The 17,263-nt window shown below is 35.6% G+C and overlaps 1 protein-coding gene across 1 annotated transcript in view; it reads right to left on the bottom strand.

Moving 5' to 3' along the window:
• The window catches only part of LOC103517925 (gamma-aminobutyric acid receptor alpha-like), a 44,611-nt gene extending 27,418 nt beyond the window's left edge, over positions 1-17,193 (bottom strand). The window contains exons 1-2 of the mRNA XM_026829605.1: positions 17,063-17,193; positions 16,803-16,870 (exon numbers count right to left, since the gene is read on the bottom strand). Of these exons, the coding sequence (XP_026685406.1) occupies positions 16,803-16,870; positions 17,063-17,144 (150 nt within the window). The 5' untranslated portion in view covers positions 17,145-17,193. The remainder of the gene's footprint in view (positions 1-16,802; positions 16,871-17,062) is intronic.
• Positions 17,194-17,263: the final 70 nt, after the last annotated feature.

Raw genomic sequence — 17,263 nt, forward strand, 5'->3', positions numbered from 1 at the left:
GAATGAAAAAGTAGACAAGAATAGCGGATATATCCAAGTGGACAGTTGAAATGGAAACAGTAGCGATCCAGTGACAAGTGCTGAAAAATTAGGATTAATGAGGCTCATATTGAGTCAATTTGTAATCTAGAATACCTGGACCTACTATTTATAGTATTCATCGGAAGAAGAAGGAGGTCTCTACGTAAGAATTTAGTCCATTTCTGTCAAAACGAGAGAAAAATATGAATAGGTAGCATAGTCCAAGTAGATATTTCGAATTTCCACTTCGACTTCTGTATAATGGCTGAGAAACTTGGGTTGACGTTTTTATTTTCGAAATAAAAAGTTTATAAAATGTTGAAAGAAGGTTTTACAGGTGCTATATCTATTGTCTTGTGTAATTATTTTCACGGAGGTTCTAAGTTCCTATTACATTATTTCCATTGTATTCCTGATGTGCTCAGGTATTAAGGATCGTCAAGCAAGCGTCAAGAGGGACAGCCCAACAGGTCGAAGTTCCTTTTGAACCTACAGTGCTACAGAGCTTGCATGTTTTCCAAGTTGTTGTAAGTTAAGATATACTTGGATAGGCACGTGAATGCAAGTTCTCAAGTTCAATACAGTGCATTCATTTGATACCGGTCTGCAACCTGCAAGTGCATTGTGCATATATGTAGAACACAGTGCAGAACTTGTACAGATCTAGAAGCAATAAAAAATGTGTATTAGAAATCTCCAAGTATAGAAGGAAATGACGATTTCCTAAAGGAAGTTTTACTCGAGTTTTTAGTTCAAATCGACCCAGAATGGAGTGGAGTGAACATATTTTATGATAATAGAGAAAACTAGAAATGGAAAAAAAAAAAAAAACTGTGTGACATATCACTCTCTGATGAACATTCGTTTAAGCCAGTTATACCTAGTACGTAATTAGAAAAAAACTCGGCCTCTTGGGCCAATTTCTTTTATTAATATCTATCGAACTGATGTCCATCACTTCAGGATGGGGTTTATAGCACGTTTCCATTTTTGCAGAGCTAAATGTAACACTGAGGATGAAAAGAGATGTGTGCTGTTTACCTATAGAGGAAGGGAGAGGACAGGGAAAGAGAGGAGGAGGAGGAGGAGGAAAAAAATGGAAACGACCCCTAAAATGTCCTGTTAAGTGACTTTCAACACTTAACTACAACATAATATAAGTAGGTATCTACTGGATATTAATAATGAACTGATGGATCTTTCTTGGTAACAAAAGTGTAACAATGTAACATGATTAATATTCTCTGTACCTTTTGGGTCCTCTGTAAGTATAATAGAAAGTGGGATGAAGGAAGTGATCTGCCTTAGAGCCCGTTCGTTCACACTGCACGAAACGATTTTTTTTTTTTCTTTTTTCGTCCCAAATTTTTCTTCATCGCCATTTTTTCGAGGCGTATACAAATGAATTAGTGAGTTCACATTGCACACGAAGAAAAATTCGGAAAAATAAATTGTTACTTTGGACGGAGAAAAATTCATGCAGTATGAATAGGCTGTGATTCGTCTAACCATCAAGTGTATTGGCCTCAGGAGTACGGCCTTTAATATCTCAAAAAGCTTTTTTCAAAGCTGGGCACTTTTCTGGTTCCTATATTAAAACCTGTGCCAAATAAGCAATCATACTTATAGATATAGCGTTCAAATGTTTTAAATCCATAGATAGTGTAGATCATGGAATAACCTGATAATGAGAAGTCTGGCACTCAGGTCGTTAATTTTACCTGTCCTAGCTGTCCAATGCACTTATAACTCCGTTGTAGGCATCGCCTCAAGACAAATATAGATAAGGCTATCCATATCTGAAGATAGTTGCTTCTCATTTCTCATTTATTGATTTATTAGACTGCATGAATTAGAGCGTTATTGATTCAATATGATAAGTCCCCATTCTTCATTCTTATCAGGGTAAGTACTTTTTAATGTTCACCTAGTTTACAAGATTCACATGCATCCTGTCTTGCTGCATAATGCTGCATTTCCATGGAGGCAAGAAATCAGTTACGAAAGTTTTACAAACATCTGAATCCTTAAGAGTTGAAATTTAGCTAAGTGTACCATTCTCCAATAAATTGTGAGACTGACTGAACATCATGTTGTGGCGAAAAGAAATACCATCTAGCGACTTTGCCTGCCTGGTGGAAACGTGTCACAAAAGGCTCTCGCCAATACTTCCTAACTGAAGACGTACTTTAGATCAGAGAGAGCTCTGAAGATACAATACATCCGGGGTGGCGATTGATCGAAATATCCTGAAGCAGCAAGATGACTTTGAACTCACCAACAAAAACTGGTACTGAGTGAGTGTAATCAGAGATTTCCTGTCAGGAAGATTACCGGGATTACCCTATTTAACTCTGTAAGGATTTATTACTTGCTTTTTTCCAGTGGTTGCAAGACATTAGAACGCATATTTAGACGAATCAAAGGCTTCCTGGCAAAGAAGAACTGCTGAAAAGACTTAAAAAAATTTGGTCCTAGGCGGCCGAATACACATATAGAAAGGAGAAATATTTGCAAATGCGAAGAGCTAGAGGTAGGTTTCTGTCCCTCTAGGTATCAGTCTTGTATTTTCAAGCTGAATCTACCAATTTTTCACCGGAGGGTATGCACTCCAGCTTAACTCCGCGTTAGATCTTAAGGTGTAAGCTGAGGGTAGTGAGGGTGTTGCATGTCAACTTTTTACAAGCAAGATCTAGTTTTCTGGTCGCTGAACAGATGTTGATCCAAAGCAAAACATTGAGCTAGATAAGATCTCACCTGTGGAAAGGAATGTGAAGTATTTACAATTTTGTACGCATGTATCCATGTACTCGTATGTTTTTAGACCTAAAATAGGTATAAACCAATTTTTTCCTTCTTTTTATATTGACATTTTTAGCTCAGTATCGAGCTAACGATTTGAGATTTTCTTAGGTAGGTACCTATGTTGGAGTAGGAAGATTTTAGGTAGGTTCAAAAACTTTTTTTTTTCAGCTTGTAATGGAAGTCATTATGTAGGTGGGATGGGCAGGTAGATAGTTACCGAAAATCTTACTCTGTAAAAATGTGGAATTTAGGTATTTTCTATCCAGTTTTTTTTTTTATTTTTTATTTTCACGTTTAAAGTCCGGTCCTCTCTACTTTTACTTTCAGATTTCAGCTTTATTAAAACATCCATAATCCAGTATTTTTACTTCGGGTTGGTGTGGCCTGTTCTTAATGTCTTCATTTTGGTCATCTTGAAACATGACATTTGTAACGTCTACTCCACATTGACCTAGACATCTTGGATTCTCCATCGCGTCACTTGGGTTTAGAGAGTTAACACTCACTCGGCCACTTTTATTCCATATGAGGAGAGGTGATTTTCTGTTTTCATTTTCGACATTTTGACCCGCTAGTATGGGAACTTGAAATGTTGTTTGCACAAAATCAACTGGATCTTGCAAATTATCCTGTCCCCGAACAGCTCAACATGTCGAGTGGGTCTCAACCTTGGTTGTAAGGTGTGTGGGCTATTTGTTTTCTATGTCAGGAATTTACTCTCCACAGTTTCATGGCAAAAACGAGATTTTTTTCACATTCAAACAGTGTCTCTACGAATAGTTGAAGACAAAATTATCGAAGGAACTTTACTGCAAGAAGGTGAAAAATAACTTTGAAAAAATAGGAAAGCTATTTGTTTTCTATGTCAGGAATTTACTCTCCACAGTTTCATGGCAAAAACGAGATTTTTTTCACATTAAAACAGTGTCTCTACGAATAGTTGAAGACAAAATTATCGAAGGAACTTTACTGCAAGAAGGTGAAAAATAACTTTGAAAAAATAGGAAAGTCCATGTTCTCTATAAGAAAGAAAGCCTATTGGGATTTTTTTTCCATTTAGCCCTTAAAAAAGGCTTTGAAGATCTCGAATCTCGTTGAGTTCTAACTTTGAAATTTTGAAGAATCTCAAAGATAGACCCCTCTAAGAGAGACAAATCAAATAGACCTCAGATCTCTACACGATCACCGAGTATGCCTACTCAATGCTATTTTCAAAATGACATTAATTCATATTGACTAAGTAGGTACGATGTAATGTTATCGTGCAAAACAAGATACGATCAAGAGTTCATTTCTTGTGTGAGAAATCAGAAAAGAGAGAGAGAAGAGATAGGCACGTGAATGCAAGTTCTCAAGTTCAATACAGTGCATTCATTTGATACCGGTCTGCAACCTGCAAGTGCATTGTGCATATTCTACGTTCCGTGTTATCTTGAAAATAAAATAATGAATTCGGATGGACAAGTTTTTGGGCTTTATTTTTGTTTCACACGGAAGTAATGTACATCAGGTAGATATTCTACTTGAAATTGAAATAAAAGTTTAATTTCCAGTTTTTAATGTTTGTAAAAACCAGACACTTGGAACTTTCCTTTTCAAAATTAGAGGACACTTGTTTTGGCTAAACAAGAGTACCCGAAAGTATCTTCGCTGGGTGTGATTTATTTTAAAAAGTACCTACATATTTTTAATTTCACTATTTCTGTATAAAAAGTGCCTAAATCTTCTTCATGGTTCTAAAGTGTAGGTAAGTACCTAATGAGACTGCCAAGATCTGGATCAATAAAAGTAGGGATAGGTACCTGTGACTTGAACCTTAATTTGTGACTTGAACCTTAATTTGTGTCTTGAACCTGTGACTTGAACCTTAATTTTGCCTAGTAGTTAGAGAGTTACATATTTCCCTCAAGAGTCCTTTTCGTCCATTTATGCGACTTTCCTTATCACAAACTCCTACCTACTCACACTGTATTCTCAAGGCTGCCTTGATCTTCAATATCACCCTTGATATTCGACCCATCTGACCTAACGTAAGAAAGTGAGATTGAAACTTGGGCTCAACCAGACTTACTAGAAGTTTTGTATCGGATTTACTACTTCGTCCCCCGTCTCAAGAGTTTGAAAGCTTGGAGTAAAGTGTAGAATTTAATCTACGCCTTCTGTTTTCTATTTCGGACATCAAGTATCGCGTTATGGTCATGCTTGATCACATTTCCGAGATATGTCTTCATACCTATACTTGTCTAATGTCTTCTCGCAGGAAGCAAAAGGGTTCTAAGATCGAGTTGCTTGACCTAAAACACATCAAAGTTGACGTTATTCAAGTTCAACATTACGTCTTTAGCACTGATGAGCAACACGTTAACCCGTACCTTCATGAGTGAAAATTTCATTGACGAGATAGAGTTGTAGATTCCTAGCTGTAAATTTTTCGAACTGCGTGCAATCAAGGGTTGGTGACAACTTTCATTATATTTCTAAACTATACAGGGAGAGAGTAAAATGCTTGGATTACCCGGTACTTAGAACAGAGACATCTGTTTTCTTTCTTTGATACAATTACCTATTTAAAGTTAAACTATTAAGTACCTGCCGGTATCGTTCTGTTGGTGAAACAGGAAACCAATCTTCTATGTTTACACGCGAATGCTTTAACAAATCGTGCAAAATTTTGAAAAGAGCAAAAAGAAATAGTAGTCTAGTTTTAGGAATAGTGGTGGACTTGTCTCTTAGAATTTACTTTAGGTCACTTCAAGAGAGATTTGAAATGGAAAATAACAAAGTTGTTGTCAGTAGGACAATAAAATATGCCTGCTTACATCAAAAACAAGTACCTCTATTTTCAAGAATTCTGCACAACCATGAAACTCCGTTTTATGTGAGCTTTCTTGCGGTATCGACATAGCAAATATTTTCCCTCCTGATCATCAGACTGTTAAAAAGATCTACTTTTGAAGAAGTGTAAATAAAATACTTGTCTCTTAGAATTTACTTTAGGTCACTTCAAGAGAGATTTGAAATGGAAAATAACAAAGTTGTTGTCAGTAGGATAATAAAATATGCCTGCTTACATCAAAAACAAGTAGGTACCTCTATTTTCAAGAATTCAGCACAACCATGAAACTCCGTTTTATGTGAGCTTTCTTGCGGTATTGACATAGCAAATATTTTCCCTCCTGATCATCAGACTGTTAAAAAGATCTACTTTTGAAGAAGTGTAAATAAATGACAAATGGATCTACACCATTAAACAAGATCTATAAAAGTTTACCTAAATGGCTGCACTTTTCCATATAAAAGATAGAAAGTAATAGCTATAAAAAAAAGAGGAATAATATTTATTTCGTACACCTAGCCTAATGGAAATAAAATGTAACAGATGGTAACTACCTAAATGGCCCAGTGTGGGCGTATAGCTAGCCGATGATTTATCACAGGTTATAGCCACAATGATTCTCACTTGTTAGATTTCAAGCTTAGGAATTTTACAGTAGAAATCAACATTCATAGCAGGCGGATTAAAAGTCCAGTGTTTCACTTGTTCCAAAGGTCCAGGGTACGAATAAACTCCTACGTACCTATCTGTTTTCATGTACAAAATAATGAATCTTCAAGCTTATGCAGTTCAGTACCTACTGAATAAATTAATTACTCGATTTTAATACCTAATATTATGCAGTTATTGTACTTATTGTATTTTTTTGTGTCCTACATTTTAATATTTTTAATTTTTTCCTATGGTTTGGTACAGGCGCCATTTCAGTTTCCAAAAGGGAATCGATTCCGTTTCCACAAAGAAAAATGTCAGATAAGCCGTTCATAATTTTCTTACTATTTCATGCATCATATATAATTTCGTTATTTCACCCCAAATGTGACCGCTTCTATTGCCAAAGATTATACAATAACATTTTTTTTTTACATAGTCTTTATTCTTCGTGACTTTTTTCTCCAGACATTTAAGATTGGAAGTTCACAATTCATACACGTCTACGCAAATACGTCAATTCGTATTAAGCAAAATAGCTACACGGAGGGTTTACAATCAGCCTGCATTAGGACCTAATACGGAATCTCCACTGTAGGTACTACTGTTATTGAGTTTCGGCCAACATTACTATTAAGGAAAACAAATAAAACTTGACTGTTTTATTGTACGTCCTGGTTTGACCTAGTGAAAGTGCAACAGCCTCTCTAACATTCAATCTCAAAAATAATGCTTGTTTCTACTGGGATATTTATTTCCTTGTTCTAAGGCTGAAAGTTTTCGAAATGGATTTGAATTCCCCATCAATATTTGCCATAGATAAAGTTCATTATTTTCAAGAGTGTAGATAGCAAAGAGTAATGATAGGTAGCATAGTCCATGTAGATATTTCGAATTTCCACTTCGACTCCTGTATAATGGCTGAGAAACTTGGGTTGACGTTTTTATTTTCGAAATAAAAAGTTTATAAAATGTTGAAAGAAGGTTTTACAGGTGCTAAACTTGTCTACTCCACATTGACCTAGACATCTTGGATTCTCCATCACGTCACTTGGGTTTAGAGAGTTACCACTCACTCGGCCACTTTTATTCCATATGAGGAGAGGTGATTTTCTGTTTTCATTTTCGACATTTTGACCCGCTAGTATGGGAACTTGAAATGTTGTTTGCACAAAATCAACTGGATCTTGGATCTTGCAAATTATCCTGTCCCCGAACAGCTCAACATGTCGAGTGGGTCTCAACCTTGGTTGTAAGGTGTGTGGGCTATTTGTTTTTATGCTATCTTGGTCTAGATTTCCATGCAGGCTTGTAGATACTATACCTACGTATATAAGGTAGGCGATGTAGACACGTGGGGCATGGTTACCTTTAGAATCAATTGTTTTAGCTGACTTCTGATAAAATGTTATATATTAGTGTCGATTTGGTCGTGGCATTTAAATACATGTTAAGTTTCTTCTTTTACCGAGCTATTAGCAAAATCAGAAAAAGTAAGTATGAGTCCAAAAATTTACCTGACCACAGTTTCTGAATTTCGACGCTAGGGCTCCCTGAATGGCAAGATCTATATTTGCACTCTCAAACACCATGAAAGGAGCATTGCCTCCCAACTCCAAAGCTATTCTCTTGACTCCAACTGCACATTGCTCGTACAAAAGTTTGCCCACTTCTGTCGAACCTGAAAACAGGATAAAGAAGAATATGTCGGCTAACAAAGTGACTTTAAAAAGTCAGTCGCGAGAAATTGTAGAAAATGTACGAGATTACTTTCAAAGCCAATGTGCAACAGTAAGAGAATCTGTAGATCTTACTTATCAAGCAACAAAAGTGCCTGCAAGAACGATCTATCGTATAAAAAAGGAGAAGAAAAGCTTAGTGTGTACTTCTCCCGACGAAGATAAGAATGCAAATTTCCTTTCAACACCAAAAAGAGGAGGTAGGAAGAGAACCATAACAGAGCCTGGCAGTTTTGATAGGCTTGCCATTTGTCAAATCATTTATAATTTCTACCGGAGGAAAGAATACCCCACTTTGGACAAACTCTTACAAGATTCTGTAACTTTTGTTTAATTTTGTATTTTTTTTTTTTTAATTCTGTAACTTTTGTTTAATTTTGTCACTGTTGATAATACCTAGATGTAGACTAGAATATACCCTGTCTACATATACTGCCAAAATGAGACTGAAAAGTCCCTTTCCCTTTCCTTGAGCAGTCCAAACAAAGTCTTTGTTCAAAAAATGAAATAAAATAATATAATAAACAATTTATTATTATTCAATTCTAGTAAGAAATCATCTTTTCGTTACTTTTTTTAGGAATACATAAATCATTACGAATACTGAATACCATCGGCATAAAAAAAAAGTATCATTGTGGGAGGAAGCACTGTGCAATGTACCTTCCTCCTTTAAAGATATTCTACCGTTGAACCTTTGACACGTTTGGCAACGTAGCCTACTTTTTAGATGAATCCTTGCTGCCATATTCAAATGGATAAGGTATAGGTAGATAATAATTAAAATTCATTGACTCGTATTGATTAAAAATGTAATTGGGTGAAAAACTTTTTTGGTATATCTCTGTTACAATAAAAACAAATAATGTAAAGAAACTACCTAATGAATCATGAGTTTTCCACCCTACCTAAACACCTACTGCAAGATTATGAGAGATAAGTGGAAAACTTTATATCTGAAAATTACCTACTAAAGCAAACAATTAATACACAAAATATTTACAAATAGCTGACTGAGCTGATGGATCAAAATCTTGACCATATTTGTCATTTAAGATAGCTCTTTGAAGTCAGAGAAGTTCACAACTTGATAGGTAGGTAAGTTAAAAAAAAAAAAAAAAAAAAAAAAAAAGGGTTGTTAAAACCCCTAGAAATGTAATCTCTAATCTGGGTAGTATCTAATTGACTAGTATACTTATGTATCTACAAAATGTGCTTCAGTTCAAACGAAACATGTCCTATTGGCTTACTAACATTTAATATTTTTTCCATATTTGAATTATGTATCTACAAATATAAGTAATTTATATTTATTGTTGGTTTTATATTTATTTAGATACGTGGATCTTACAGTTTACACCACCACATAACAAACTATAAACATATAATATTCATCATTATAAAAATATAGACTGAGGGATACCTAATGAGTCCATTCCTTTTTCACATTCTTGCCAACTTTTTATGTCTACATTTTCATATGCTTTTAACGATAATAACAGCTTAGAAAGAGAAGAGACATCTCTATAAAAAGTATTTCTGTTCCCACAGGTTTACCGAACTAGTATTATTCAAGTACTTAGCGGACAAATGGCTGAGAAGAAATAAAAGGAATCTACTAATGTAGGTACCTAATTGGTAGAGACGACTGTCCTCTGTCTTTAAGGTTGATGGTGCGAAACTCCACAAGCAAGTTAAAAATAAACGACCTATTGCCTATTGAAAAAAATACCCATCGGAAAAAGTAAAATTTTAAATTTGGGAAACAGAAAGATGATGTACCACTTCATACTACACAAAGCTACGCACATTGCATACTCTTCAAGTTTCCAGGCGTTCATAAAAAAAATGTCACTTCTCATACATTCGTACTTTTCATTCATTCCTAATAAGTACCTAGGTACCTGGTACCTACTTTTTGTTCAATTTGTATTTTGGTATTAATAAAAAATTATCTTTCATTCATCCATAATCAAAAAAATATTTATGAATAGGAACTTGTTTCATCAATATTGGTGAAAAAAAAAACTTCAAAGTTAGTTTATTGTCCTCCGAATGAATGTATGAAAATAAAAAAAATAATGAATTCAACATAAAAGTATGTAATGATTTACACGATGAACTTAATCATGCAATAGGTATCTTTAGAAAAAAACAATCAAACCAGTATTGAGAGAAGACAAAAAAAGTATAATAAAATGGTTCAAAATTAAAAAAACACCAGACTTGAACCTAATCAATGAATTTTCAAAGTCCGTAGTAGAAATGAGTAGGATTTATTTATCAATGAATAACGGAGACTGGTTTTACTTTATGAGCAAAAAAGATCAAGGCAAAGAAGTAGAACCCGCAACCACGTGGTTATTAGAGGGAAAATTGAATCAATAGATACCTACCTAACTCGTGTATTTCACTGCTCAGTAATAGCAACTGAACCTACAAGTATTGACTAATCCGCCGTACCAATAAAATATTTATTTATGTAAAATTATTTCAAGTACCTACTTTCAGTTCAGTATCTACCAAGTACAAAGTCTGGCTGGGGGACGTTAAACAGTCTGGTTGGGGGACGTTAAACAGGGAGTAGACCAGCTTAGTCTGGCTGGGGGACTATAAACAGTGAGTATACCAGCCTGAATATTTCCCTTGCTAAAGAAATAGCGAAGGTTGAGTGTGAAAGGCATCCACTCGTAAAATTTTGTAGCCAAAACCAAATGTCAGCCCAAAAGCGACCACTAGGTCTGATTGAGGGCTGACGAAAAACGCCGACCCCGTCTGTACACGGGAAAAGGCGAAGAAAAAGAAGAATTTCCACCTTAGGTCTGATTGAGGGCTGACGAAAAACGCCGACCCCGTCTGTACACGGGAAAAGGCGAAGAAAAAGAAGAATTTCAAGTACCTACTTTCTTTATTTATAATTATACAAACAGCATATTATAGGAAGGTGCATTTCTGATGTAAACTTATTGCAGCAACAGGTACCTCGCCTACCTGTTGAACAGCCTCTTCAGTGTTCACAATTTTTTATTCGATTTTTTATGGGTAGAATACCTACCTGTCTTTATTTTTCGCTCGATTTTTTCATGATGTTTTTTTTTTCTCGTTAATTTTTTGTCTAAATTTTTTGTTACAGTTTTTTCTTCCTTTTTTTTTTTCAAACGCATTCTGTGTTAAATAACGTTTATTTGATCGGTGCATGTTTTATTCAATACGTAATAGGTAAGATGATGTAAAGCTGAGTTCAACGAATTTCCAGTCTTGTAGGTTAAGGTCTAGATTGAGGTTCTAAGTTCCTATCACATTATTACCATTGTATTCCTGATGTGCTCAGGTATTAAGGATCGTCAAGCAAGCGTCAAGAGGAACAGCCCAACAGGTCGAAGTTCCTTTTGAACCTACAGTGCTACAGAGCTTGCATGTTTTCCAAGTTGTTGTAAGTTAAGATATACTTGTTGACTAGAGTGACAAATACAGGAGGTTGGTTCTCCATCGCTTACACTCATTGTCATTCAGTACAAAACGCCTGCTATAAATCACCGTGTTTTTTCTGAGACAGAAATTAATTCCTAAAATAACAATAATGGAAGCACGCCACTACGAAGGATATGTAGAACAGGTTCTAAGTTCCTATCACATTATTTCCATTGTATTCTTGATGTGCTCAGGTATTAAGGATCGTCAAGCAAGCGTCAAGAGGGACAGCCCAACAGGTCGAATTTCCTTCTGAACCTACAGTGCTACAGAGCTTGCATGTTTTCCAATTTGTTGTAAGTTAAGATATACTTGTTGACTACAGTGACAAATACAGGAGGTAGGTTCTCCATCGCTTACACTCATTGTCATTCAGTACATAACGCCTACTATAAATCACCGTGTTTTTTCTGAGACAGAAATTAATTCCTAAAATAACAATAATGGAAGCACGCCACTACGAAGGATATGTAGAACACAGTGCAGAACTTGTACAGATCTAGAAGCAATAAAAAATGTGTATTAGAAATCTCCAAGTATAGAAGGAAATGACGATTTCCTAAAGGAAGTTTTACTCGAGTTTTTAGTTCAAATCGACCCAGAATGGAGTGGACTGAACATATTTTATGATAATAGAGAAAACTAGAAACGGAAAAAAAAACTGTGTGACATATCACTCTCTGATGAACATTCGTTTAAGCCAGTTATACCTAGTACGTAATTAGAAAAAAACTCGGCCTATCTTTATTTTTTGCTCGATTTTTTCATGATATTTTTTTTCTCGTTAATTTTTTGTCTAAATTTTTTGTTACAGTTTTTTCTTCCTTTTTTTTTTCAAACGGATTCTGTGTGAAATAACTTTTATTTAATAGGTGCATGTTTTATTCAATACGTAATAGGTAAGATGATGTAAAGCTGAGTTCAACGAATTTCCAGTCTTGTAGGTTAAGGTCTAGATTTCTTGTATTTATTGAAATAATTTATGCGTTTCATTCTTGTTTTTCGCATGATCGCATCGTTGCAAATACATAAATAAATTTCTAGTTATGATATTATGAGATCGAACCTTTTTGCTTACTACTGATAAAGATGTACGTTAGTGATAATTGTGATTACTTGATTACAGAGGTTATTGGGCTTACGAAAATCGGTCTTTTGTTCTTTCTAGGATTATTCTTCTGTAGACATTAATAAGTTTAATTTCTGTTATTTAAGAAAAATGATTAAAGTGCTAAGATACTGAAGAGAGCTCGAAATCCAGTGTCACTGAAAGTTCTAAGAGTTTTCTACATCAAGTTCATAAAACCATTTCTGCGAAGACAAGGCAACAAGTTTTCAGCTTTCAAACGTCTAGGATTATTCTTCTGTAGACATTAAGAAGAAAAATGATTAAAGTGCTAAGATACTGAAGAGAGCTCGAAATCCGGTGTCACTGAAAGTTCTAAGAGTTTTCTACATCAAGTTCATAAAACCATTTCTGCGAAGACAAGGCAACAAGTTTTCAGCTTTCAAACGGTGATTTCGATTTCATTTTGAGACAAGTTTTATAATGGAAACCAAAATTCCTAATTTTTGGGTAGGTACCTTATCTGAAAAGATTTCTTGTTCAAAAACCGGGTGTGGTACAAGTTTCTAAAATAAGTGACCTCACTCGAGCATCTACATGGAACGTTTTGGGCCAACTTAAGTGATCTGCCTTAAAGCCCGTTCGTTCACACTGCACGAAACGATTTTTTTTCTTTTTTCGTCCCAAATTTTTCTTCATCGCCATTTTTTCGAGGCGTATACAAATGAATTAGTGAGTTCACATTGCACACGTTTGGGCCAATTTCTTTTATTAATATCTATCGAATTGATGTCCATCACTTCAGGATGGGGTTTATAGCACGTTTCCATTTTTGCAGAGCTAAATGTAACACTGAGGATGAAAAGAGATATGTGCTGTTTACCTATAGAGGAAGGGAGAGGACAGGGAAAGAGAGGAGGAGGAGGAGGAGAAAAATGGAAATGACCCCTAAAATGTCCTGTTAAGTGACTTTCAACACTTAACTACAACATAATATAAGTAGGTATCTACTGGATATTAATAATGAACTGATGGATCTTTCTTGGTAACAAAAGTGTAACATGATTAATCAAATTTGATTTGACTTCCTTGGTTACCTACTAGGTAATTCCCCCCCCCCCATAAAATGGCTTTTGTTAGGTCTCTGTTTCAGTTTGCTATACCGGAGTTGAATCAACCGGAGTCAAAGCTTACCGATCAAACTGGAAAAACTGGACAAAGTTTTGATTATTTAAAAAAAAAAAAAAAATCAATCCACGACACAATATTCTCTGTACCTTTTGGGTCCTCTGTAAGTGGTAACAAAAGTGTAACAATGTAACATGATTAATATTCTCTGTACCTTTTGGGTCCTCTGTAAGTATAATAGAAAGTGGGATGAAGGAATCAAGTTTGACAAAAAACGAGATTTTCGATCTAAAAAGAAGTCACTTGCGCATCCATAATTTTTCTAAAATTTGGCCAAGTTTATGACCAGATTTAAAGAAGTTGTTGAAGTTACGAAAACCAGTTTGAAGTATGTGGTACTCCACTGTCCTCCGATCTTAAAACTGAAAATTACGTTACAGAATTTTGATCATCTGAGAGTATGTAAAAAAAAAAACAATAACAAACAAACAAAGGAATGCCCAATGAATAAGACAAGTCAGTGAAGGGTACCTACGCAAAAAAGTAGTGTAATAATTTCCTGGCCCATCCCTGAATCAAGAGCTTTTCTTTGTTCGAATCAAGGTTCTTGATTCGAATAAGTGAGAGTATGTAAAAAAAAAAAAAAAAACCAACAACAAACAAACAAAGGAATGCCCAATGAATAAGACAGGTCAGTGAAGGGTACGCAAAAAAGTAGTGTAATAATTTCCTGGCCCATCCCTGAATCAAGAGCTTTTCTTTGTTCGAATCAAGGTTCTTGATTCGAATAAAGGTCGGAGCGGAAAATGCCTGATTCAACTTTTTCCAAAGAAGTTCAAGAGTGAATTTTCACTTTGTTTGACCATCAAGTGTTGGGTATACACACAGTCTGGTACACTGTACACATGAAATAATCGTAAGAAAATCGACGTAAAACTGAGAAAAATGTCTGTAGGTACTGTGAGGTCTGTGAGCAGGTATCGTTGGGAATCTGTGCGATTTATCGTTCGCTCTGATCCTAAATCGTGTGTAGTGTGTACCGAGCCTAATATGAGTAATAAATGGTCGATTCCTACGTAAAAAGTAGTAAAAAATCCAAATCTGAGATCAAAACTTCGAAAAAAATAACTGTAAAAGCTCGAAAATTCAATTTTCATTTTCCGTTCTCATGAAAGAGTTCAAAGATGTGTGACGTCAGACTTCACAGTTGCCTCGCTAGGTAGCGCCAGTATGGAAGCGCGCTTGCGGAGGAGCAGAAAGACATGCGCAGAACATATGCGCAGAAGCACATTAATGTGTCACCTGCGAGGGAGCTTTGCTCGGGACATTTGATGTGACGTCATCGTGTACGTTAGCGTATGCCACGACGTCAAAGTTCACGATTTACCGGTATTTTTTAAATCGATTTATGTCGGGATCTAGAAGTCGTAGGAGAAAAAGAAAAATTCGGTTGGTCCTCATTTTTCCTGCTCTATGACTTTGAAACATCACCCAAGTAAGCGCAACTGATCTATTGCACGAACATGGAAATTCTTGGCACGAATTTCAAAACATTCTAGAGTAATGATAAATGTCTGTCTCTAGATATTGGTAATAAGCAAGTTTATTTTTCCTGCTCTATGACTTTGAAACATCACCCAAGTAAGCGCAACTGATCTATTGCACGAATATCGAACATGGAAATTCTTGGCACGAATTTCAAAACATTCTAGAGTAATGATAAATGTCTGTCTCTAGATATTGGTAATAAGCAAGTTTACGGCTACGTAACACCAGGTATAGCAAGGAATCTTACAAATGACCTTCCTTCATATTGAATTATTTATGATGTCGCTGGTAATCGAACTGTGGTCTCCCAGGTTACAATGCCAAGTGCACTGACTGGACCTGTCAGTAGGTAATAAGGATAAACTACCTGATTAAACATGGCCATGACAGTTCCTTTTAAATAAAGGGAACTCGTTGAAATAAGTATTTACAGTGGATCAATGATTAACCGAGCTTTGTGGAATGTCTTGGCGCGAAATAAGTCGTAATTACTGATTGTTTTAATTAACTACCAATAGGATAACTCAAGGATCAAATGCAACAATTTAATTATTGTTTTAGAAATTTTACATTAGGATTAAGCAAATGTTTTATAGTTGCGTTGTCTGGAAATGATTTTATCTGGAAAAAAAAACTTTCAGTCTTTAGCTGAGACAAGTTTTTTTTATGCCATTAGAGATATCTTGAACAAGCTTAAATAAAGATAATAATGTCTCTAATAAAAGCAAAGTTCCTTTTTCTACGTTCCTGAAAAAAAAAGCTTCTTTTTCTTTGCCTTTTCCCGAGTACAGACGGGGTCGACGTTTTTCGTCAGCCTCTCAATCAGCCCTAACTAGGGTGATTTCTCTGGGCTGACATTTGGTTTTGGCTACAACTTCATGTTGGTGAACATGGACTCAACCCGGTGGTGCTGGGTTCGAATACCAGTCGAGATGAAAAATTTGTGACCAAACTGTCCCCTTCCCCAATAGGCTAGGATGTGAAAGAATGTTGGTGGATTTCAACCACTGTTGTCTTAACAGTCCTTCTAAGGACTGAAAAAATATTGGTGAAATCTACCCTGTGACTTGAATTACATAAGCAATAAGTCAATAATTTCCACTTGGGTATCTTATACTCTGTAGTGAAAAATTTGTGACCAAACTTCCCCCTTCCCTGATAGGTATGGATGTAAAAGAACTTGAATTAATATAGAGAAAAGAGCATTACATAAGCAATAAGTCAATAATTTCCACTTGGGTATCTTATACTCTGTTTGTGTGTGGCGCTCCATGGTGCCAGACGATTGGTCCAGTGAGTTTTAGTCTCATCGTCCATAATCTTCATGTAACCGTTGTTGAGTTTGACCGTAAACATGCTGAGAACATTGAACGTTGACACAAAATGGAGGTACCTGGAATAATAAGCAGCAAAGGGGTTAGAAAATTTCCACGCCGGCCATCCATTTTCTCCATGGATGACGAGAAAAGCAGTTCCAAATGTTTGTAAGATTCTTACCTATTTTAAGTGCCAATATTTTCGTAAAAAACTTGCTTACCATGTCGATTTCGGAAATGGGGCCCATACTCCTTATCAACATATTGGTTTTAATTATTGTAGGTTCTCCTGAAAGACAAAGTAAAATTAATGAATTAACAAAGTTGTCCTTTTGTGATGTCTTGTGTGAATGAACTTGTGAATTTAGGTCTACAGATAGGTATCTAATATCTCTAAGAAAGGCCTTACAGGAATTTCAATTTTAATCTGTACTTAAAGGAAGTGTTTCTGTATAGGTCCAGGTCCACATTGTCCATTTACCTTTGCCGTGATTGGGGGGCTCCGAGCTCTGATAGTTTTTCAACAAATTATTCAAAACCAGCGTGATATTTTTCCCGATCATCAAATCATGCTTCTTTTTCTCTTTCAAATGGTTGGAAACTTTTGGAAGACGATTGTTACAGGGGGAGAGGTGCAGTTGCACCATTATTGTGTTTGAAGGGCTCTTTTAATGGTCATTTC

The sequence above is a fragment of the Diaphorina citri genome, unplaced genomic scaffold (assembly GCF_000475195.1).
Source record: "Diaphorina citri unplaced genomic scaffold, Diaci psyllid genome assembly version 1.1 scaffold57, whole genome shotgun sequence".
NCBI classification, from domain to species: Eukaryota; Metazoa; Arthropoda; class Insecta; order Hemiptera; family Psyllidae; genus Diaphorina; species Diaphorina citri.